Raw genomic sequence first — 26613 nt, forward strand, 5'->3', positions numbered from 1 at the left:
TCACTATTTTTGTTTTGACTGTTCTGTATTTTTGTTGCACCGGTCATTATTTAAGTGTATATATACAGATAAAGGAGATTTTTGTATGTTCGATGTTCGACTGTCGTCACTTCAGTCATGCAGAATCATGTACGACTCTTGTTCGAGTGTTGAATAACTATCATAAATTATATAAATATGCCTACAGTCATACCTGTCTTAGCGACCACCTGTCTGTGGCGGCCACCTGCCATATACGACCGCTAAAAACAATTCCCTCCGAGAGAAAAAGCATGTTAAAGAACCTGTCTATAGCGGACACCTGTCTATAAAGGCCACATTTTTCGTCTTCCTTTGGTAGCCGCTATAAACAGGTTTGACTGTAATCCGTATAAATCAGACTACACCTTTGTTGTCATCTTGTAAAGAAGTCTTCCCATATAAATCAGTATTAGTAAGTGTAAACGCCTTAATAAGAAAATGCCTCATAGTAGCGTTGGAGCTCGATAATGTCATGAATCATTTGATTTCTTTATATCTATGCACTGTATTGTTAATATGAATATATATTTTTATACTGGTCTCTACCTAGAAGTTGATGTCATTGTTTGTTTGTTTGTTTTTTCTGTTATGCTCTGGGCCAATGCATTTGTATGAATTAATCAAAGACATTGTTATTGTATACCGTATAACTGAAAGGTTCCAAGCTGACTTAGGGAGGTTGACCAACGCGCATGTTTTATTGAGAGGAGTATACAATCAGACAACCTCAGTGCTGAGCAGTTTATTCTGTACCGGTGACTCCTGTAGAGTCACCGCAATGTATAACGGTGGCAACCGATTGTTCCTCGAGGCATTACATTTCTATAGATTTCATGGAAATACGTGAAATCTTAATATTTCAAAGCTGGACTCTTTTTTTTTCTGTCCAATTTCGATAAAATTCTACTATTCTTTTTGTTTTGTTTTACTTCATTTAGTGAAGTCCTCATGGATATGAAATGGAAATCAACTTCACGGCTACATCTCAAATTAATGTTCGGTCTTGAAGGTTATGTAGCACTCCGTCTGGATGTTTAGACTAGCACGCCTCAGCATCTTCATTTCGTGGTAGGCATACATCATCGAGTAACAGAATAGTAATGATAATGATAATGGTGATGATGATAATGATGATGATAAGATGTGATGAAATGAATAGGAATTCACTGGTACGAAATGATGAAAATAATGATAATAATGGTTGTATTTTTGCATGGAGCGCAAACTATTATAAACTTTTCAAGGCGCTTATCAACAAAATACGAGATTAGGTAGCGAGGACAATCATCTACGAAAGATAATGACCCAATTCAAGCATTTAATTTATACATTGATGAAACATTAATTTGGTCAGTATTAGCTGCATTAATCTACAGCTAAACCATAAAGGTGTAGTCTCTTGTTGAACGACCCAGAAAAAACAGTAATACCTAGATTTTCAGAAAACGCATCTTATTCTGCATACATTTCTTTGTCTGTGGAAAATCCGTGTTATAGCAATCACGCTGGGGGGGGGGGGGACTTGCTAAACAAAAGTTTATATTACAAACCCTCACGGTGCTTTACATGCGATAGTAGGGAACTGTAGAGCTATTCTGCATGGGCCTGACGTCACCATGTAGTGGTGGTAACTCTCAGCTTAAAATCATTGGCTGTAAAGACGTGTGTTACAGAATAAGATATCTTGCCAACTTATCTGATTAAAGAGTAAGTGAACATTGATGTGTATGAATCACGTGACCATGACGTCACAGTGGGCATCTCGAAATGGCGCCACAATTGATAGCATTTGAGAAGTTATTACATATTTGTCCTTTCCGAAATGTCTCTAATGTAAAATTGTGTTGAAATTGTCACTCTCTTCACGATTCTGTCATATAGAAGACGTTAAAATGCTTGCACATGTCATCCAAGGCAAAGTATGAGTTCTGCCAAGCTTCTAACTTACATATCAGAAATAGATTTCGAAATATGATTTGTCATTTCTATACGGCGCCTAGTAAGGTCCCATAGTCCTAACTCACTTTATTATTTCACACCATTTGACGAATCATCCTGGGTTTTGTCGAATCGTTGTTTTGTTTTTGTTGTTTTACCTTTTGTTTTTGTCAGGCCAGATTTTCACAATTTACCTGGTTCGTTTACACCGTTCTTCCTCAATGTACATAATGACAATACGGGTAAAGATAGATATTATTTCTATGCATATAACCGTTCGATAGGCCCGGAAAAAGCTAACGTAATTGTAGATCAAACTGACCGCTGCGTAGGCACTGGGTCCGGCAACATCGCATGTGGCTTTAACTATAGAGAGAATTACAATGGCCTGTAATTACAGCTTTCTGTCTTGCGAGAGGATACCAGCGATTTATATGTCTTAGTTAAAAAATAATTATTGTATTCGTAAAGTTTTGTGAACATTAGTGACATAATAATATATCCACTCCATTAAGATATCCTCCCGGATACTTCATCCAAGGTGTAACTATTCTTCAATATTTTCATTTACATTGAGGAACACTGCTGATAATCTATGTTACGCCATGAGCCCCAAATTATTTACTCCAGAAGCAGAAGGGGGATTGAGAATGCTTATTGCTGTCCTGAATATCGAGATACCAATCCTGTGATCCACTATAGAGTTTGTTTCGTGGATCGGCCATCACCCATCACCCATCGGATGCATTCTGGGAGTCCCATTTGGGAGACTGACATGAAGCAAAGTAGCGAGCTTTAGATCTGCGAGGCGAACGCTAAGACGACGCCAATTAGGACTAAAATGGTGTTCTGCACATGCGCGAGAAAGCTGTGTCCATTGTCGAGCCCCGGGACGTAGCGTCGTCTTAGCGTTTGCGTCGCAGATGTAAGCTCGCTATCATCATCATTTTTTATTTTATTTTATTTTTTTTTTTTTTTTTAAGTGGATGGCTTCTTTGCATCGTATAGATGAAAGACGTACAGGAAAATCTCTTTATAACAAGGACTGAAAAAAAAAGACGACCTTGTTTATCAAGTTGTTCACTCTATATGTGTACAAAACAAACAAAAAGAGTCGGGACCTCCAAAATCACCTTGTTATGCGAGTGTTGTTATATCTGGTCTCTTTGTAACGATCTTCAACTGTATTATGAAATTAACTACCTCTGTGAGTCTTTAGAGTTCTTGATTATGACAGGAATATGAACATTTACTATTCTTATCGTCTGTGTTATCGTTTTTGCTATTATTTTTTTATCATTATTTTACACATCTCTTTATTTTTATTTGCATGGCGAATTTCCAGTCAGAGTCTGGAAGAAATGGGATCTGGTATGATGCTTAAGTGCTAGCCTATTATATTATATAGCCTGCCAATATTAGTGCCTTTCAGTGTCTATATTCCCAACCTGTCCCAAAATATTGTCTTGCAAGATGGAATCATGTTATGCTTTACATATATAGCATTGTTACTATCTGGACCATTATTTGAAATCATGGTATCATGCTGAATAAATATCTTTTATACTGTGAACACTTGCATTGATACAATATGTCATAAATATTGCTTGGATAATGATTTGTTTGCCAGTTTGGTGGTTTGGTGTTTCATGGTAAATGCCGACATTTTTAGACATTATTTCAAATAATATGTCCGAGGAAAGCACAGACTGTACATGTACTGTATATGTTTTGTTTGTTTGTTTGTTTGGTTTTTTGCTTGGGGGCATTTCACACACATACACACACAAACACACACACATGAATACACACATACACACTTTATAATTGTTCTGTAACATGATACGTACATAATGCGCAATAGTATGTGACAGATCTATCGTTTCAGTGACACACATATGAATGAATGTGGAAATGATAATAGTAATAAACATCATCATCATCACCATCATCATCATCACCATAATGTTCAACGTACATAATGAACTTGCATATCGGTCAAAATAAATAAGCCAACACTCGTAATGGTGGTCAGTTGGTACATGTATATACGTACTAAACAAAGCTTTAATTTTCTTCTGTGCTTAATTTCAGGATCTAATTGCAACGAGGCATACTACGTATATAATTCATCTTATCTACATAGGTACTGACATAATTAAAGTCATACGTCCATATTTTTCAGATAGATAGTATAGCAAAGTGAAGCTAAAGCACAGACAACGGATATTCAACATTTATAGCACAAAGTGCATCATAACATTGTGCATTGGTAACACATGCAACTTAGAGAAAATGCCACATTTGATTACTGAATATCTGTTTGTGAAAGGAATTGTGCAACCAAAGTTTGTGCTGGCAGCTGTCGAACAGGAATCAGAACCCCAATACTGAGTTCCTTTCATGATACAGTGCTGAAAAAAAAATAAGTCACGAATCGGTGAAGATTTCATTTCAAATTGGTGACAGGAATCAAAACTGTTATTACGAATTCTTAACACGGTGCAGTATCAACAGTGTCATTTATCAATGAAACTTTGTTTAAGAAACAAAAAATAAGATTTAAATCGGGCACGAAACATAGTACAGTGATCACACGAAGGAGGAAATCAAGTTCGGGACAAGTTGTACACAACTATCCATGCATTTTTGTTTGCAAAATCTCATAAGATTCCAATACATTAATATATTTTTTTCTGATCTCTTTTTTTCCACGCACCAACTTGTTGTCAAGTCAAATACATATTAGCATGCTTTATCTTGATTCCAGAAGGTATAATCCGAATCACAACAAACGATGGAAAACATGAAAAATTCACGTACAAGAGACATGACACTTGCCCACTACTCAATATTAGATGTGATATCTATAGACAAATGACAATCAGTGACAACTACATTTCAAAATGCTGAACGTCCATATTCTCTGTCCGATTTTTTTTTCTTCATATTTTCTCTTCATCGTTCTATGAAAAGTAACTTGACGAGTGAGTTAGTAAAGGAAGGTTCTGGTTGTGATGGGGATTCAGGTTTTAAGTGTTTGCCAGATAATTAGAAACCACTTATGAAATGTGAAAGATCACACAATTCTAAGAGGAATTAAAAGTTGATTGAATGAAAATCGGTTTTGAGATGGCTAAGATAACCAAAAGCAAAGTAAACACAAGTGGTCCTAATAAAAGATGGGTCCTACACTGTACCTTTTATAAGGATCTCTTGGTTTTTGGATATCTCAGCCATTTCAAAACCATTTTCCTCAAATAAACGTTTAATCCATTAATGAATTGTATGCTCTTCCATATTCCATAAGAGGTTTCTCATTGCAACTGATTGACAAATTGCCCTACATTTATTATCTCTCTCTCTCTCTCACACACACACACACACACACACACACACACACACAAATGGGAACCTAAGGCCCCATCTCAACCAAAACTTTGCCATCCCTTTATCAGCTTCTTTCTTCCCATTTCTACAGTCTCGTCCTACGTATTTGTGCAGTGTATATTTTGTGTTTTGAATAAACGCTAAGCGTCCAGCTCTTCCATATCAATAAGATCTTGAACGGAATACCGATCACGTAGTGTGGCAGTACATTGGACATGGCATTTGATATCAGCAGCTCAAAAGCACTGGTAACCTGTAGTCTAAATAGGCTACTCAAACACGGATGAATCTAAAATACAAGTACAAGCACATCTTGGATAATAATCGCAAGTATTGTCCGTGAAAGCTGTATGCTGTGGACACACAACATGGCAAGAATGAATAAATAAACTGCGCATTCAGTTATATATGAGGCATATACATTCTCCTTATTTTATGCCAGTACATGAGTTCAAAATAAAACATTTCTTCCCGTTGCAAGTACTTTTATGAGTTTGGTTTTAAAATGCATAGATGAGATTTCTGTTGCAAAAATTGAAAGAAAAAAAAAAGGCTAATGGGATCAAAAGATGGGCAATTCAATGGCATTAACGGTATGCCTACTTATGTTTGCAAAATGACCATAGTACTCACTAAATATTGGAACAGCAATATTAGAAAAACTTGTGTCTATGTCTACAACTGAAGATTACAACTTCAAATTTACCACAATTTTAATTTGACTGGAATGGAAGAAATAACATGATAAAGACAATCACCTTGAAAAAAAAAATATACTGGCTGTTACATCTTAACTACATTTAGTCATATTGAAGTAATTTAGAGATTGTATCTTATTGTGTGCAAAATCATGAGAGTTTCAGGTCTTAACCGAATGATTGTGGGAGCCAGGTTTGTGTTGTTAAACTGCTATGGGGTTATTCCAGAGACAAGGCTTGTGGTTATGCCAGGGACAAGGGGTGACTTACAATGTGAGGGCCTCAGAAAGTGCAACAAACATCAGCTGTCATCAAAGACTTGAATGTTCTTGATGAAAATTCATATCATACCCCTCATTCGTGAAATCCTGTCCAGTGATAGCATCATGTGACCAAATGTAACACTGCTATGGTGAAGTTAAAAACGAAGTGCCTATGGAAAAGAAAAAAAAAAAAATCATCAATTTGTTATACTCCATTAATATCATCCACTACAAGAACTGCAGATCTTCGCAGGAGAATTTAGTGAACACATCATCCATGCAATACTACCGAATTTCCAGCAAAAAAAAAAAGAAGAAAGAAATAGCAACAACAAATAATGCAAACAGAACAACGAATGTACCTAGTTAACTGTCCAACCAATTATGGCACATGGTCACATGCTGTAGGTAAATTTGGTCAAATAGTTGTGACTGTGAATAAATGCAGTGTTCAGAGCTATACAAGGAAGACCTGACGTATGTACAGAGTTAAATTCAAATGGTAGATGACTGTACACCATAGAATTGCAATGTGGCAGTATAGTCCCTGTCATGAATACATGAGTGTGCTTCTAATAAGATCTCTTCTTGGGTTATTTGAGGACCTATCTTATTGGAGGAGACTTCGCCATGACTGCTTCAACTGATCAGTCGCCACAACTCATTCGACTTTAAAGACCAAGAAATACTAGTAGCTTCCGCTCTCACCAAGAAGGTGACTCCAAGGCAGTATCCGAGATGTCTTCAACCTAGACAACAACTTTATTTGCCAGGAAGTCGCAGAGATGGCGCCACTATGCCTCTGAGATGTCTTCTCAGTCGAGAAGACATCTCTGCAAGGTCAAGGAGATGTATCACAGACCTTGTAGACAAAATCAGTCTGTATTACTCGGCCGCCAGTACGATGTTGTGGAAACATTGCAGAGATGCCTTGAGACCAACTGAAGACTGGAAAAGTCTCCAAAAATCTAACATGTTTGAGCCTCTGGCAACTCCCTGGAGACCAGGGCAAGTCTCCAGGAAACGGCACACAGCGGAGATATCTCCATGACCACTCAGCAACCAGTGAGACTCAAGTCGTCACCAGGTCGCCACATAGTCCCCAAGCCAATGAGATACCCATTTTACACACTGCCCACATGTACCCTGGTGGCTCCTGTACAAAGTCTACAAGGATTTTGGACTACAAATGATTGGAAGAAGGTTGAGAATTTTCTTAGCTTGGTTCTCACTCTACCTTGTTGGCTTATATGTTTAACAATTAACTGGCATGGAATGCCTCGCCAAATGCAAATATGACAGTACATCTCCCTTTTATCTAAACTCACAGATTACATGATTTGATTGATGGACAGCAAATAGCACAAACTTACACACTTTGTGCCAGCTTATTCCACAGTTTTCACTATTACTGGTTTCTTTAGATTCAATGCTGACTAATGAATTGCATCAAAACAAAACTGCTGAAAGATCCCCAGCTGAGAGCTAAGGTATCTTATCTTTAAATTTTTCATATCTTTGTTCGTTTATTTATCTACGGGTCACAGGGGCATGTGATTGTCAAAGATGGCTGTCAGGTAGTGGCATATACAAGCATTATGTGTCTGGAATCTCTTTTCATACAAGTCAGTATAAACCTTATCAATTAAAACTGGTTACACAGTAAAGACAATGACAAAATTCAAAAGAAAAAGTCTTCCCAGGTTATAGGGGAATGAGGTCGAAAACACTCTTGATTTCTCTATTAATTATATTGATGTGGGTTTTCTTCCCATTTCTAATGGGCTTACATTGCATCAGTGCTATTTCCCTGCTGATTTAAGTTTGATGGCCATTCTAAACCTGCACTAAACTTAAGTACACAGGTCTATGTTACATAAAGAGGAGATTGTTTACATTCTCAGTGAGAGAAAAGCATTCGCCAGAGTTCCAAAAACAAACCTCATACTTTCCAGAGACTCGCATGATATCACCAGGTGACATTTGTTATTCCCACGGTCCAATTAATCAAAAAATGACAGTTTGCCATTCCAAAAGACAGAAATTTCATATACATAGATATTCATAAATCTGAACATTTATGGCATTATTCTAAAGGTTTGTAAGTCCAAAAATTATAATAATATGGTTCATTACTCCGGAGGCTGGTTAATACCAAAAAATGAAATAAGGTTCTCTATTACACAGGTTTGCTAATCTGAAAATGAAATAAGGTTCTTTATTCTAAAGGCTTGTTAATCTGGAACTGAAAGGTTTGTCAATATGTAAAGACGGTGTGTACAGATGAAACCTCAGAATTTCAAACCAGATTTCACTTTCAGGTTAAAGAACCTTCAGAACAACGAACCATTTTTTTCACTTTCTGATTAATACACCTTTGGAATAACAAACCTTATTTCTCTTTAAGATTGATGAACCTTTGGAATAACAAACCTTCGCAATAATGAACCATATTTCATTTTGGGATTTACGAACCTTCAAAATAACAAACTGTAACATTAGTGTCATCACATCATCAAGAAAACATTGTCCTCCACAAACTTGGAGAGATGGGCTGCCTTGGGAGACACCTCACTCTGCCTTGGCTGCTTCGCGGTTGTACAGCCAGGTGTAGATGTTGACGCTGGATGCCAGGGAGATCCAGCCGAGAAGGGGGAAGAGGAGCATGGAGGCGGTGCGATTGATCGGGTGGAAGAGGTACGTTGTCACCCCGGTAACGCCACCATAGGCGATGATGATGGCGACAGACTGAAAAATGAAGAAGGGAAGAGGGGGTTTCAGGGATGAATCAGCACCCTAGTGGCAATTCAATGCTTCCTTTGAAGGTGAATGATGCTTACCACAGACGTTTATGACTAATTGGACAGAGCTCTTGTCTATTTCTAAGAGTGATAGCAACCACCTCTACTCCCCCCAACAAACACACATTTACATACACTCACACAACCTACACAGTGTATTGGTAACTCCAGTGGAATTGAACATACAATGTAGACCACACACTACACATACACTATGTGGTGTGATGGCACTATCATTAGAAATGTTCATCCAAACGAAGAATAGCCCAGACCGATGCCCTAGTTACAGACTGGATCAAAAATTCAGAGTAGAATTGTACAATGGAATAGTAGGTACCTCGCAGAATTCTGCTCAACCCATTCATGATTAGTCCCCAGTACTGCCCCCCCACGGAAGAAAGCAGTAACTGCATAGCTGCTGAGCTGAGATAAATGCGATTTTGTGTTTTTTGCAGATTCTTTAAAAACACAGAAACATTCAAAAATAATTTTGTGGTATGATTATGCACCATACCTAGTTGTCTAACAATACCTAGGAAAAAATTATGTTTCCGTTATTTTTTAAATGTTATTTAGGAAAATGCAGTTACTGCGGTGGCTCACCCTTGATTCTGGGTAGTTTCCCCACGGAAAAAAGCAGTAACTGCAGACGGCCAGGAGTCTGCTGTTTTCCCCATGGAAAAAAGCAGTAACTGCACACGTCACATGACCATAGGAGGAGAATTGTTACCACCACCAGGTTATAAAGTTCTTCTACTTTCTGGTTAGTCTAGATCTATAAGATCTAGGACCTATCGCTAGACCTAGACTAGGTCTTGTAGATTGAATGGCATTCTGTGTAAAAATAAGGTAGACACCTATGTACCCTAATTGAACTTTGGAGTGCCCGGCCTGGCCCCTGACACATGACCCTGGACTAGACAATAAGTCAAGTCTCTTCGTCTTAGATCCTAGTCGAACTCTGACGTTACACTTAAGCTAGACTACAGATCTATGCCCAATGTTAGTGCTAGACCTAGATCTATTACGTTAGATTAGGCCTACTGACATTTTGTCTAACACTAAACAGTTAACAATAGATTAGAATCTAGATCTACTCTGTAACTTTAGATCTGGTCAGTGGTAGACCTATTTTAAACTTTAGGGCCTACATCTAACATTAGACTAACGTTAGTGCATTAATACTAGTGCTCATCTCCCTTCAATATAGTTTCAGCTCACCTAGATTTTCTGGTTCTGGCCAAAGCCATGGCTACCATGACTTTTCCTCTGCAATTCATGATAGATTTACAGGCATGCCTGGACCGCAGAAACTGTGTGACATTATGGTTAGCACTGGCATGATCACTCAGACTGTACCAGACCTGCAATACTGTGCATGCAAGTGATGACTGTGATGTGATGCAGTGTTTAGCTAGTTATACTGTGATGCTGCAGAATTTATGCGCATGCAGCTGCTGCACGCGTATTCTGCACTCTGAGCGCGCTGAGTCTGCCAGGTTTGCTAGTCTCCAGAAAGAAGCTTTTTCTACAACTTGTCATATGATTCCCTGCGGGCAGAGTCAAGTTACTGGTGAAACAATCTTTTTATATCTACTCTCCTAAATTATGGGAGAAACTGCTGTTTACATTGTTTAAAAAAAAAAATTAGTAGAAAAAATAAATGGTATTAGGGAAAATATATACAGGAAGGACTATACAGAGTCTGAATAATAAAGACTAAATTGTTAGTTACTGCTTTCTTCCGTGGGCTTTGTTAGTTACTGCTTTTTTCCGTGGGGAAACTTGCAAAGTTGAATCAACTGGATGCAGTTACTGCTTTTTGCAAAAGTGAAAAATTGTATTTTTGGTCACTTTCATTTTTCTTTTTGCAAAACTGACCTATTAACATTGGAGAGCATTGGGTAAACTATTCATTTTTGCAAAAAAGTAAACATTCATAAAAATGTCAGTTACTGCTTTTTTCCGTGGGGGGGCAGAGTATACTTCAAGCAGGTGTCCATAGGAAACATGTGTTACAGCAAAATCAGATGGTCCCCAATGAGTAATGATGGTCTGGGGAAATTCATTCAGCTAGGGTGTTTTCATCTGGACTCTTGGTTTTTTTGTCAAGTTTATCTGGGTTGGTTATGTTATGGTTTGACACATGTTTGATGCACTTTCAGGATGGATATTCTGTTCTTTTTTCTTTCTTTTTTTCAATCCAGAATATAGATTACTCTGCTATTGGCCAAACTCTTTTCCCCTTAGACTGAACAAAGATACACATGCATTCAATTCACCTGTTCCTATTACACAGTCTCTATGCCAGCACTGGTTACTGCTATGCCAGGCTAGTTTCAGGCTCATTGCCTGGTTGCCAAGAATACACTTGGTTGCAAAGATATGCATAGAATTTGAAGGATAATTCGGGGGGGGGGGGGGGGGGGGGAGGTATATTGAGAAACTCACTTCTGGGCTCTTAGCAAGATAACAAATGAGAAATATAGGTGTTAATATGAAGATGCAACATGACCTAATTAGAATGGTTTCACAAGGCACTCCATCACATAGTGATTAGGCCTACTTACCAAGCCCATTTTCTTCATGCCAAAGAAGACTGGACTCCAGACCCAGTTGAGTGCCAGGGAAGCCCCATACGCACAGAGAGGTACCAAGGCATCTCCTTGAAAGCCACCTAGGGGGTAGGGAGAGAGGTGATGGTGTACATGGTAAGAGCGTATCACATCCAACACTGCATATCAAGACTTTTTAAGGGGAAAAATAAAGGTTTGCAGTAACACCATGTGTGGTCCTAACTGGGACTGTTGCTTGGCAGAAGAAGAGCTAAGAAAAAGGGGAGTTGAGAAGGGAAGCGACAGAGGGTGAGTGTACAGAAGACACAGAGACAAGTTGGGGGCAGCAGAGAGTTGGCAGTTGAAGTTGCACTAGTGGAGACAGAAGAAAAGGGGACAAAAAGAGACGTAAGGGAGCATAGAGTGAAAATCAGGTTAAGTGTTCAGAAATCGCTGGAAGGAGAAAGATGAAACAGAAAGGAGGGGGAGAGGGAGAAGTTGAAGGCTGGAAAATCATTGAGACAGGAGAAAGAAGTTAAGTTTCACAAAATCAAGGGAGAAAAACAAAGTCGGTGAATGATGTGGACTATGGAACACGGAATCAAAACGACAATAGGAGGAACAAATCGGGAAGGAAGAAGGTAAGTTTATTTTTTTTGAAGACCCTGTAGTATGGGGATACCTCGAAGTGGGGAGGCTGACCCTGCTAAGAAATTTTTTTTGTGAATCCCCATGAAGAATTGTGTACAGTTCTATCACTGATGTCTATGGCACAAAACACACAGCTGAAAAATCTTGGCACGAGTGGACAGCTACCAATGGAAATATGCTTTGATAAACACCTGCGCTGACACATGGCTGACTGGCACTATTTGTGGTTCATAAATGTGCATTGATGGGCAGCAAATGGAGCTCAATCTCCCCATGATACTGGGTCTTTTGCCCTGTGCCTACTCTCTTGCTTTGACTCCTTTGTGAATGCTGCAGCTGTTCAGATCGTTGTTTTTTTTTCAAGAGTTCATTAATTTGAAGTGCCATATTCATGTACCACTGAAAACCTATGAGACACATGAGCACACTCTATGCATGTACAATAAAATAAACAGATTAATAGCAGACTCAGTACCATGATTAATTTCCTCATCTCTGCCTTTGTTTGCTTTGCTATGATTTTCCCTCTTATTCTAGCATTACTTCAAAATGTGCAAAATTGAACAAGGTGTGTGAACTTTGACATTAACTGTATTAATGTAACTAACTTATGTAATTATGCCAAGTAATATATTAATGAATAATGCACTGTTTATCCAGGAAATAAAACATAATGGCACTGTGAATGTGCTTGACAATAGAAGGCATGCTCCTAGCGACCACCGCGATGTTCATTCAAGCTTAGCACCAGCGGTCTACGCACGACCAATCAGTAACCAGGATGCCACGCACTGACCAATAAGATCACTCCCTCGTTGCTAGGGGCAGAGTCTAGCTGCGGCGCTATATCCAAATCTTCGGACACGTTTCTGTTACGTTGAAAGTCGGAAAATCATGGCCCAGAATAACGCTGATTTCTTGCCTTTCCTTTAATCATTTAGCTTCGAAATTTCGGCAGATGATAGACAAAACTTTAGACTACAAAATTATGCCCAAAACAGAAATAAGATTGTTTTGACCAATTCTGATGATGTGACTTCAAAGTCGATTTTCTTGGCTCAGCCGTCAGCGACTTTAGGATCCCTTTGTTGTAGCGGGTCACATATATTTCGCACACTTCAAACATCAGATGTCCATGGGTTTTGATTACGTGAAGTCTAGGTGTGAAATGCACCAGTCTACAGTATATACCAAAATAAACTTTGCGTTAATCAACAGTAACGTTTCATTAACGCAAGCGCTTTCACCTGAATCGTTAGTAACGCAAAGTAACGATCGGGAAAATTAACGTTTGTAGTAACGATGAGTAACGATGAGTAACGATGAGTAACGATCCCTCACGCAAATTAACGATGTTTCGTTAGAATTAACGATAGGTAACGCAAGAACTCACGCGAGATTTTGGTTTTGTAACGAGACCTGGTGAAAGGATGACGTAGCCCCCGCCGAGTGTAGCGATTTTATAGCGGAGTCTTTTCGCGAATCGAATCACGATTTCGCGAATTGTTAATTTGCGACCGGCGTCACCAAAAACGCACGCCGGGCCACCAAAAAAGCCGGATGTTTGCCTTTAGTTTTGAAAATGAACAGCGGTAACTATCGGCTCCGTAAGCTGCTAGAATAAATGTCAGATGTTTGCTCGTAATTTTGGAAATGAATAACGGTAATATTCGACTCCGTATTATACAAAAATAAATGTCGGATGTTTGCTTATACTTTTGGAAATGAATAATGGTAAGATTCAGCTCCGTACGGTGCTGAAATTAATGTTAGATATTTGATTTTGCGTTCGGAAATGAATAAGGATAAAATACGGCTCCGGAAGATGCTGAAATAAATGTCGAATGTTTGCTTTGACGGTCGAATATAAATGATAATGATATTCAACTCCGCACGATGATGAAATAAATACCGGAAATTTACTGTTACGTTCGAAAGTAAATAACAATAATATTCAGCTCCGGAAGATGCTAAAGTAAATGTCGAATTATCCCTTTGGCGTTCGGAAATGAATAACAATAATAATCAACTTCGTACAACGATGATATAAATGTTGGATATTTGCTTTTACTTTCGAAAGTGAATAGCAACAACATTCGGCTCCAGAAGATGCTGAAATAAATGTCAGATGATTGTTTTTACGTTCGGAAGTGAATAACAGTAATATTTTGCTCCATACGATGCTAAATAACTGTCGGGTGTTTGCTTTCAAATTTCGAAATGAATAACAGTAACATTTAACTGCGTTTCATGGTGAAGTTAATGTTTGCTTTGACGTTCGGAAATGAATAACAATAGTATTCAACTCCGTCCGATGATAAATAAATGTCTGATGTTTACTTTTATGTTCGAAAGTAAATAGCAATAACAATCAGCTCCGGAAGATGCTAAAATAAATGTTGAATGTTTGCTTTGGCATTCGGAAATGAATAACAATAGAATTCAACTCAGTACGATGATGAAATAATTGCTGGATGTTCGCTTTTACGTTCGAAAGTAAATGGCAATTTAACATTCAGCCCCGGAAGATACTAAAATATATATGTCGAATGATCCCTTTGACGTTCGGAAATGAATAACAATGATATTCAGCTCCGTACGACGATGAAATGCCGAATGTTCGCTTAGAATTACGTTCGAAAGTAAATAGTGCTCAATAAAATTCGGCTTCGGAAGATGCCAAAATAAATGTCAGATGATTACTTGAACGTTCGGAAGTGAAAAGCAGTAAAATTCTGCTCCATAATTAAGATGCTAAAATAAATATCAGACATTTGCTATTTTTTAACATTTCGAAATGAATAACAATAACATTCAGTTGCGTTTGATGTTAAAGTAAATGTCGGATGTCTGCTTTGACGTTTGAATGTGAAAAACAATATTACATTCGGCTCCGTTACGATGCTGAAATATGTCAGATGATTCATTTCACTTTCGAAAGTGGACAGCAGTGACATTCGGCTCTTTCGATCATAAAATAAATGTCGGGTGTTTGCTTTTGAATTTGGAGATGAATAACGGTAATATTCTGCTCCGTACGATGCTAAAATAAGTAACAGATTGTTGCTTGTACGTTTGGAAATGATTAACGGTATCAATCGGCTCATAGATGATAAAATAAAGAGCGGATGTTTGCTTTCACGTTCGGAAATGAATAAGGATGATATTCAGGTCCGTAAGATGCTAGAATGAATGTCGGTTGCTTTTTTTTTTTACATTTGAAAATGATTAACGGTAACATTCGGCTCCGGAAGGTGTTAAAATACTTGTAAATGTTGGATGATTGCTTGAATTTCCATCAGAAATAAATAACGGTAATTTTTGGCTCTTTACGATGCTAAAACAAATGTCGGATGTTTACAATGTCTGCAAATGCTCCCACTTTCTCATTTCAAACGTAAATTTTGACCACTTTAATAGGCATCAACTTTTATGATAATCTATAAGCCTATTTGCGAAATCGTTAGCACTCAGAATAACGGTTTAAGATGACTAAATTTTCTATTCATTTATTTTAGACGTGGGTACCTGTATCACTTCAGTAATACTTGATATTTATTTTTCTGTTTAGTAGGACCGGTAGTTTTGCTTGTTTGTTTTTCTTTTCGGGCCACCACAAAATAAAAATCAATCATTTTGGTGGCCCGATCGGGCCACCAAAATAAAAGTTAGTGTGGAGCCCTGGCCTTTTGTGGATAAAGTGTCTTGCTGAAATGCAAATATCGGGCTTCGAGGGGATTGAAACCGTGAACCCGTACCATTAAATTGATTCAGATTTTACTCGTATTTGAAGGTCAACTTTAGATAGCTCTTTTTTTCTTTTTTTTTTTTCTTCTTTTTTTTTTTTGCGATACAGCTGGGACTCCATGCGCATTTATTTACAACAACAGTATAATCGGAAGACGAGCAGAAAGAATGTCAGCACCAGAAGTAATCTTACCGGGCCGAAAGGGGAAAAGGAAAAGTATATCCTGAATCTACCCCCCACATCGACAAGAAGACAAATGAAAAAAAAAAAGAAAAGAAAATGAATGTACCCACATGACGCATAATTTTGGAAAATCTGCGGGATATTCGTTATTTAATTTTGCCGTGTTCAAACTATACACCAGTATAGCTTTTCAAGTGTGATCTTAATGCGTATGAATGGTCTATGGACTTTAGGTTTATAATGCGAAAGAGGGTAACTATACAACAATTAACGACATTGATAACGCCAAACAATAGGAAATTTCAGAGTGCAAGAAAAATAAGACGTCCCGGAAGTACGCCAGACATCATAATTGCTTTTTTTGTTCCTTTCTAGCTCCACAGCATCACCTAGGAAAATCGATTTGACCAAGAACAAAAGCGCGTCCCTCTTTTCTTCCTGGGCAATTACCCCGGACCCTTCCCCCGGCCCTAATCCTAACCATAACCCAAACTCTTCACCCTAAACCTAACCCTAATCTTTACTCTAACCTTACCATTAACCAGTATTTAGCGGGGAGGGGGGGGGGGGGGTAATTGCCCTCTGGGGTTAATTGCCCGGATTAGGTTGCAACACACAACAAAAACCTCTTCCCTAGCCCTACACCTTCCCGATCTCAGTGTGTTGTCAGGTGAAACGACATGTTCAAATACAAGAATAAAACAACAGTAGGTAGTGATTGAAACTCGACACCCATTCATGCCAGCCAGGCCAGGCTGAAATGTAACTTCAAAGCACATTCCGACAGCTGGCTGGCAAAACCACATGGCAAAGGAATTTGCGCGCGCGGATTGCTCAATAAAATTGGAGGGCCTGGGAGCGGGAAAACAAGGGTGATTAGTCTGTGAGTTATCAAAAGCAGACCTTTCGAACAATTGCAAACGTCATGATACTATTTTGTCTTCCTTTTGGACTGAAGAAAAAAATCACAAAGACGAGTTGAGTACACGTTGTATCACAATTTTTTACATAGCCATGCAAAACGATTACTACACTCATGTCATGACAAGAAGAATCAATATTCCAAGACAAATACAAAGCAGCCTCGGGTACAGACGGTGACAAGAAACGCCACGCATTCACAATGCACGTTGGGGAGCAACAGGGAGGTGGGAAGAGACTCTTCCCGCCTCCCTGGGAGCAACATGGAGTTGGCAGGGAGGGGTGATCCTGGAGTTTGTGAGAACTTCCCGATACTTCGTGACAACAGGGAGGTGGAAGAGAGACACTCCACCTCCCTGGTGACAACACGACTGTGACGATCTCAAAGCAGGGAGGTGTGAGAGAGACCTCTCACACCTCCCTGCTCAAAGCATGGACCCTACCACGCCCAGCAAATCTGCGTGCTACTTCTCAAAAATTTGAAGGAACTTTGTCTCTGATCTGTTGAGTTGTTTTTGCTGAATATCAGGAGCTTTTCATGCCTGACGTTCAAATGGATGGTTGCCAAAAATTTCATAATCTATAAATCTCTCAGTAATTTATTTTAGGCTGTTGATGCTGCCGTAAAAACATTAGAAATTTCATAGGAACTAGTCGGGATAAAGACAAAAAAATCTCCGCACAAAACAAATACAAGTATCTTTTATTGTCATTGGTAGTCAAATTTGTGTTATACAGATACATTGTATGATTAAAGCAATAGGTATAGTATTAACTATTGTATTACACGTAGTAACACTTTCATGGTAAGTTTGACGTTTTAAAAATCGCAGGAGAGTTTTTTTTTTTTTTTTTAAGGAGTGCAACCATTTCTAAACGTGAAGGCATGTTAAATGAAAGGGGGGAAAAAGAATCAACGTTTGTAATCCTGGGTCTTCAACTTGAGCTATCTTTAATTAAACATTCCTTCTCTGTTCATCTCCAAGACCCCAGACTGTTCATGACCTCCGAGAATGCGCCAGTACGCGCGGTTTCTTCTGTTGATTGGTCTCCCTCACTCTCCACCCCTCCCCATTCCCCACTCTGGCACCTTGGCATCGTGGGATTTTTCATGTTTCTGGGTAAACTTTCATGTGAAGCGTGCCTATCTTGTCACCACTTGACTCACCTGCTGGCAGTGTAATAATGCGAGCAGAAAGTGGTAGACATTTTCTTCTGCTGCAGCTACTTTTACTGCCGAAATACTCGGCTTTGTCACCACACACCACCACCAGTTATTCGGCGAGACACACGTTGTGTATTGGAATTTAAATGGACTTTTGCACCTTCCTGAATTGAGTAAGTGTCTGACCGTTGTTGAAATCGTGACATCGCTAACGTTAGACAGTCGGCGTTAGTTTTAGGCTTGCGTATGCGTGATTTGACATGGATTCAATGTTCGATGGAATATGTTGGAAAAATGTGGCTTCGAAATTTTTGCTTGCCCGATTCCATTGACTGCGCCCATGAGTACAAATTTGACTACCATGAAAATACGACATTGCCAGGGGAGTTCTGCTCAACTACAAAATCTTTTCGGTATTTGATATCGCTATTTAAATGCCTTCCGCCGGCAGGAAATTGTCCGTAGTAAATATTACGAACGACAGTTACTTAACCGAGGCATCTCCGAGTCTCGCAATTTCCGAGATTTCTTGCCAGTCCACATGACAAGTCCGCTAACGCAAGATCTAAAAATTAACGCACAGTAACGATCTGTAACGCACAGTAACGATCTGTAACGATCTGTAACGATCATTCACGCACCGTGATCGTTAATTTTGTAACGCAGAAAGATTAACGCAGTACCGATCGGCGCTTGCGTTACACGTAAATTTAACGCAAAGTTTCTTTTGGTATATACTGTATTACTTGTTTGTGTGTGTGTTTGCTTGTTTGTTTGTTTGTTTGTTTGTTTGCAAGTTTGCAAGTTTGCAAGTTTGCTTTATCCCTTACCACCATCTCTCCAAACGAGGTATGAGCTGTATCCCATCGTTGCATAGAGAGTGGTCCAGACGGGGGCAAAGGCCGCCCTGGGTGGAGTCCACCAGGGTTTCTTGAGGGTGTCGTACCACGTCATGGGTTCTTTCTTCATCACCGTGGCCGAGGCAAAGCCCCCAAGGTTGGGAAGCACCACAGCTGCAGCTATCTTCAGGTAGTCAGACATGGTGCCGAAGTTTGGTTTACTGCAGATGGGAGAGGGGAGAGAGAAGGGAATGAATCATTGTACCAAGTTGCATTATGCTTGCAGTTCAGAAATTGTGAGAAAAACTCCAAGTGTCTCTGCATGCTACAAATTAATGAACACTTGATACATCTACTGTGAACAAACATATCACACATATCCATTGATATACAGTGTACTAAAAACAAGTTTATTTCTCGCAAAAGTATGCTTTGCCAGATGATACAGGGTCACTATTTTACACTGAACTCCACAACACTAGCTTATAGTCAGTCAAAATTTCTGATGGCAAAAGTAAGTATCTATCATCTGAGTGAATCACCTAGTACTTTATCAATCTTTAGATAAGCATTAACTCATGACTTTGAGACCTGATGGATTTTTACACAAAGGCAATTTGATAATAATATTGTACGGTACAGGTCTATGATGGCTAAGATAGAGCAAACCTTGTGACTTTGAGTCAGCCATTGTTGGTATGTCGAATATAAAGACTGATGTCATATGACCAATTACCAAAAATTGTAATGCTACTTTATTGGTAATTTCTACCTTCTCCTACATGTAAATAAATGCAAAATAGATTAAAGAGGCATTTATCATGGTTTGGCATGGCCAAAAAAATCCTGCAACATAAAAAAATGCACAGAGCTCCAAGCAAAATAGAAACATGGCACATACAGAAGTAGACCTTATCCCATTTTGTTGTCAAAGACAGGCAGGTTCACCCCTGAACACAGCTGTTCAAAGTGGGAGACTGTTCTCCCCAAGTTGAGAGGCGGCAATCTTATTGTCCAATCCATACAGAAGGGAGCTACGGGAGTAGGCCTAGCGTTTCTATCATCATTTCAAAATCTAGAGTCTGTAGTGACTGAATTCAGACCCCCCCCCCAAAAAAAAAATAAATAAATAAAATAAATAAATAAATAAATAAATAAATAAATAAATAAATAAAAAAATAAAATAAAAATAAAAAATAAAAATAAATAAATAAATGAATTTATAATTAACACCTACTATGTGACATGTCAATAAAAAATACCTAAAAGCAGCTTTAAATGCATTTTTTTTCCATACACCTTCTAGATCTAACTGTTAGAGATCCTGAGCCAATTTAGAATTACGTTAGCACAAATTTCTAAGTTCTAACAAATAAAAAAAGGGGGCTACTAGAACCCCTATTGTACTAATTATTAAAGTTTAGAAGAATAAATCATTCTACACGACAGTTGAGCCTTGAAAATAAGCCCTTGACTCATGCAAATGCCTTAACTACATGTTAGTTAGACCTACATAATTTATTTAACGTTACATCACATGTATAGAATCCGTAGGCCCCCTAAATTAAATTGCATGGATACAATTTGTAGCCTCATACTTTATACTTACCCGCAGTCCTTACGGGAATGACAAACTTTAACATCCCAGTTTAGTTCGGAAAGAGAAGCGGGATTATCTCATCAAAAAAACAAAAAAAAAAAAGTTCAAGGTTCAAGAGAGAAACGCACGGCAAGGCTACAAGCAGTGCCAGTGGCAGTGCAATGCCAATGGGCTCAAATTCTTGCAACATTATCTAGCCAAGGCACACCCCACATCGAATTGCGTTGACGGGACTACGAATAGACCTATGCAAGACTCTCCTGCACGTCTACAAGTGCAAATTCCTGGCATAACATTTTCATAGAATCTTTTACAAATGACAATGCGTAAGTGCCGTCACGACAACAAACAGGACAGTTTTAGGCAAAGTTTTAATGATATGAAAGTAGGTACGGGCTGCAAAGTTTGTTGTTCAGAGCGTAACGTTAGTGTACTTACCAGTCGGGAGAGAGATTTCGGATTTACGCAAGTGATGCGATCGATCACAAGCAAAGAGCGTACGATCACAAGGATATCGGTGATGATGCAATCGCACTGTATCGATTTAATACTGCATGGTGGGAGGGGAAGGGTTTTGGGAGGGGGGGGGGGGGAGGGAGAGGGGGTGATTTTTTTTTTCCATAATCTTTCATTGATTCCATATTCAATACAATTTCATAATAAATCGAATCATATGTATTACAGAATTCACGATTTAACAAAACACAATTATAATGAAATCAAACCAAGCTGTACTTTCAGCAGGAACAGTGCATTAGCAAAGGATATGCAATTCACCGAGAAAAAAAAAAAAACAACAACATACACTGCTTACTTGCTTTCATTAAAATCAAATGGATCTGTCCTTTTAAACATGACAGCGCATTCATAAAAAAAAAGAATATTTATATTAAATGGAGCTGTACTTTCAGCGTAACGGTGCTTCATACAAAGAAATATCTAACACATCAATATGCACCCAAATAAAATCGATATACAACCAAATGGAATCGATATTCCCGTTAATCACCCCCTCCCCCTCCCCCTTCCCCCTCCCTCTCCCCTCTGCCCTTCCCTTCCCTTCCCCCCTTCCCCGTGGACATCTGGCTCCGGGTCCTTCCATACTTATTTTCAAATTTTCCCATTTACTAAAATGAATGGTTAAAGTTCCCTTCATTGATGTTAATTTCTTTTCCTCAAATCTATCCTCTAAAATATTATTTTTTAATTCACGATATGTTGGCGGCTTTCCATATTCTCTACTTTTAAAAATCAAATATTTAACCAAAATTAAAATGTGATTTAACAACTGATGTTTTCCCCTATTAACCTCCTTCCACCAAAACAGAATTTCTTCCCAAGTACAATTTTTAAATTCAACATTCTCTATCATTTCTTCACATGATTCCCAGAGTAATTTCACATGCTCACAAATGTAAAATAAGTGTTTGTATGTTTCTTCTTCTTTTTCACAAAAAGAGCATAAATTACTTGCAGTAAAACCAAACCTGAAAAGATGGTGATTTGTATAAACAATACCCTGCATCAGTTTAAACTGAAACTCTCTTAATCGGCTATTTAATGTACATTGTCTTGGCCTTAGAAATATATTTTGTATCTCCTTGACAGAAAACCCATAATTTTGATTAATTCTATCAAAAATCAATACTGCACTTTCTTTTTCCTTAAGAAATTGCAAATACATTTGTTTTGATGTTGAATTGCTAATGGCGATTGTTTTCCCTCCTATAATAAAATCAGTTTCCAAAATATCTTTTTCTTTTTCTTTCATATTTCTCCTCCAACCCATCGGTATATTTTCATAAATACATCTTAGCAAAAAAATATCTTTAACTCCTAAACCTAAATCTCTAAAATATCTATCACATTTCAATTCACCATTATTTCCTAATATATGTTTTAATCTATAAACTCCATTTTTATACATATTTTCATCATATATACAACTTCTATTCAATCGTATATATTTATTATTAAATATTATAACATTACCACTATACAAACTACTACTAACATTACTTCTTATTTGTTTCGTTTGTACCCACACTTCTAATAAATCCCTATAAAATAATGGAGCTCTCACTTTCAACAGCGCTGGTATATAATCACACAAAAATATAAATTCTCCTCCTATATCTCTCATAACAAAATTAAAATATTGCTTCCATTTCATATTTTCATCTTTATCAAGAAGTTTCTTAACCCACATAACTCGCTGTGCTTTAACTAAATCACCAAAATTCATCATTTTTAACCCACCTTGTCTATAATCTAAAAACAATATATCTTTTTTAATTTTATCTCTTTTTCCTTTCCATATAAAATCAAAAACCAATTTGTCTAAAGAGTCAAAAACCCACCTAGGAACTGGAGTGAGAGAAGCTCGATATATAACTTTTGAATAAATATATACTTTGAGTAATTGAATCTTTCCCATCAAAGTTAGATCTCTTTGTTTCCAGAAATTCAAAAGAACTTTTATCTTACTCAAAATCTCTTTATAGTTCATATTTTCCTTCGTTCCCTCGTCTAAAGAAAAGAAAACCCCAAGTATCTTCACAAAATCAACTGTTTCTCCAAAATTAGTATCTAATTTCAAATGCTGACATAATCCCAATCTTGATACTTTAGTCTTATCCATATTTACCTTTAATCCCGACATTTTTTCAAATTCTTCAAACAACATCTTTAACCTATAAATTGATTTCTCATTACGTATCTTATCCATATTTACCTTTAATCCCGACATTTTTTCAAATTCTTCAAACAACATCTTTAACCTATAAATTGATTTCTCATTACGTATGAAAATAGTCATATCATCTGCATATAAAACTAATTTAATTTCCTCCTCTCCAAACTTTATTCCTTGTACAGAACTATCACTTCGTAATCTGTGCGCCATTATTTCCATGCATAAAATAAATAAATAAGGAGACAGTGGGAATATCGATTCCATTTGGTTGTATATCGATTTTATTTGGGTGTATATTGATGTGTTAAAGGGAACCAAAATCCAAATAGCAATGTGGATTGAGTGAAAGCAGCAATATTAGTAGAACACATTAGTGAAAGTTTGAGGAAAATTGAACAATCGATGCAAAAGTTATGAATTTTTAAAGTTTTGGTATTGGAACCGCTGGATGAGGAGACTACTAGAGGTTATGACGTATGAGTGGACAACCAAATAAAGAAAATATAAAGGGAATTCCACAAAAATTCATTTTTCATGAAAATTACACATTCCATCAACTTGATCCTGACATATGTTAAGGGTAGCAATTATACCCCTGCTTTTTAAAAGCGGTTAGTCAAGCGCTCATTCATAATGCTAGAAAAGTGAATTCTTGTGGAATTTTCTTTATAAATTTCTTTATATTGTTGTCCATTCATACGTCATAACCTCCAGTTGTCTCCTCATCCAGCGGTTCCAACACCAAAACTTTAAAAATTCATAAATTTTGCATCGATTGTTCAATTTTCCTTAAACTTTCACTGATGTGTTCTACCAATATTGCTGCTTTCAATCAATCCACATTGCTCTTTGGGTTTTGGTTCCCTTTAAATATTTTTTTTTTTCTTATGAAAGTAGCACTGTCATGCTGAGAGTACAGCTCCATTTAATATAAATATTTTTTTTTCTTATGAATGCACTGTCATGCTAAAAGGACAGCTCCATTTGATTTTAATGAAAGTAAGTAAGCAGTGTATGTTGTTGTTTTTGGTGTTTTTTTTCGGTGCATTGTATATTCTTTACTAATGCACTGTTTCTGCTGAAAGTACAGCTTGGTTTGATTTCATTATGATTGTGTTTTGTTGAATCGTGGATTCTGTAATACATGTGATTCGATTTATCATGAAATTGTATTGAATATGGAATCAATAAAAGATTATGGAAAAAATGGTGACTTTACAGAATTACAGAACTAATGTCATAATAATTGATCGGGTGGTCAAAATTTATGCTATTTGAATTGAATTTATTACTAGTTGGCTTCTTTTTCCAGTGATCGTGTGTTTTGTTTTGTTTTCATAATTTTCTTTCTAGGCCTATACATGCAATTCCTGAGCATATCTGCCGTGTACACCGTGCAATGATACGACGATGAGCGGAATATCGAGAAACATTCTGCACTGAACTCGATCCGGTATTAAAGATTTTTTTTTTTTCGATACAGGGGCCACGGAACCGCCCCCCTCCCCCCCCCCCCACACACACACACTTTTGACTCATCAAAAACAAACAAACAAACAAACAAACAAACAAACAAACAAACACACACACAAACAAACACACACACAAAACGGAAAAAAGCCGGGGGGGATGCAATAGGCCTATTAATACCTATGACTTTCAATTTCCGCCCTTCATTCTTAATTCCCATCTCAGCAATCATTTCAGAATGACTTCAGTTAACGTACTACTTATGATTAATTCTTTCACTAGTTTTACTACACAGCTGAGATTTGAGGTGTAGAATTAAGGTTTTTGTTGTTGAACATACGTTTAAAAGCAAGCAAAACAACTCTGACTAACAAAAAAAAAGATAAATAGATGAATTTATACCAGTGCACAGGCCAATGGGTCGAACTTGAATGAATGAATGAATGAATGAATGAATGAATGAATGAATGAATGAATGAATGAATGAATTAATTAATTAATTATTTATTACCAAATTTAAGTTCAAGTTTACAATCACAGATAATTTAATATACAATCATGAGAATACAATAATAATAATACAATTAACAGGAATACAAGACATGAAAGTATAGAATCAAACAATATGAATATGAAAGTACAAACATATTTACAAATGTTAACTCATCCAGTTAGTATTTGGTTGCGAGTTACTAATATTATCACCAGTGTCCAAGCCATGAGTTCAACGTCTCATAACTGTTTTGTTTCTCGTCGGATTTGGTTGAACGTCTGCCATTCAGTGAAAATTGCACACACACACATACCCACAACCACATGCAAACAAACACACACACACACACTATAGCACAGACACATGCAGTGACACAATTATTTTGATGATGCTGTTTATTCGTTTCCATTCAAACAAAGGACAGTGATAGGCTAAACAAGCCTTCCTTGCTTTTTAGCAGTGCACCCAGGCATTTCCAACAACTTTCTTTTGGTATTGATTTTTTTTTTCATAAAATCTACAACATTATTCTCAGTTCACATCGTTTGTTTATCGTTACATTGTCAAGTCATTGTGTATTCAAATTTTAAAATCATACTTGTCGGAGATGAAATAAACGAAATGGAAATGAAATATTATTTGTGATAATTTATAAGTATTTGAAAATGGTGAATTACAAAATAATTCTATTACGATTTTAGCTTATATATCACAACACTTTGTATGAAAATAAATACAAAGTTTAAGGTTCTTTATGTTGGCAAAACGAACAGAGGTTGTCTGTTTAAAATGAACACCAACCAAACGTCATTAAATGTTCCTTCATCGTGTAAACTATACACTTTTCAACAAAATGACTTGTTTTCTTAGCAAAGTAGAACTCCTCGGCTTGATATAATATATAATATGAGCTGCACGGTCTTGCATGCTACAGAGTGTCAGATACCAGTGCTGTTAATAGGAAGCTATAAAAAAAGTCGAAGTGCAAGCTCTTGCCCGCATTTATCTGCGGGAGACTTCATTGGGTGAAGTACAGCCCGCATAATAAGTCTACTCGTTGTATACATTCAAGTCGTGTAATACAGACAGACAGACGTATACAGTTTTAGTTGCCACAAGACACAAGGGGGAATTCCTTCGGTTTATATTCTCTCGCCTGACGAACAACGTTGCTAAGTGAAT

The 26613-nt window shown here is 37.5% G+C and overlaps 1 protein-coding gene across 1 annotated transcript; it reads right to left on the reverse strand.

Moving 5' to 3' along the window:
- Positions 1-3989: 3989 nt before the first annotated feature.
- On the reverse strand, positions 3990-21232 carry LOC140239408 (translocator protein-like). The gene is made up of 4 exons (XM_072319249.1): positions 21212-21232; positions 19165-19394; positions 11682-11788; positions 3990-9058 (listed from the first exon to the last, which is right to left on the reverse strand). The coding sequence occupies exons 2-4, from the start codon at positions 19373-19375 to the stop codon at positions 8882-8884; spliced, it is 495 nt and encodes a 164-aa protein (XP_072175350.1). The 5' UTR covers positions 19376-19394; positions 21212-21232; the 3' UTR covers positions 3990-8881.
- Positions 21233-26613: the final 5381 nt, after the last annotated feature.

This window comes from Diadema setosum, chromosome 16, assembly GCF_964275005.1.
Source record: "Diadema setosum chromosome 16, eeDiaSeto1, whole genome shotgun sequence".
NCBI classification, from domain to species: Eukaryota; Metazoa; Echinodermata; class Echinoidea; order Diadematoida; family Diadematidae; genus Diadema; species Diadema setosum.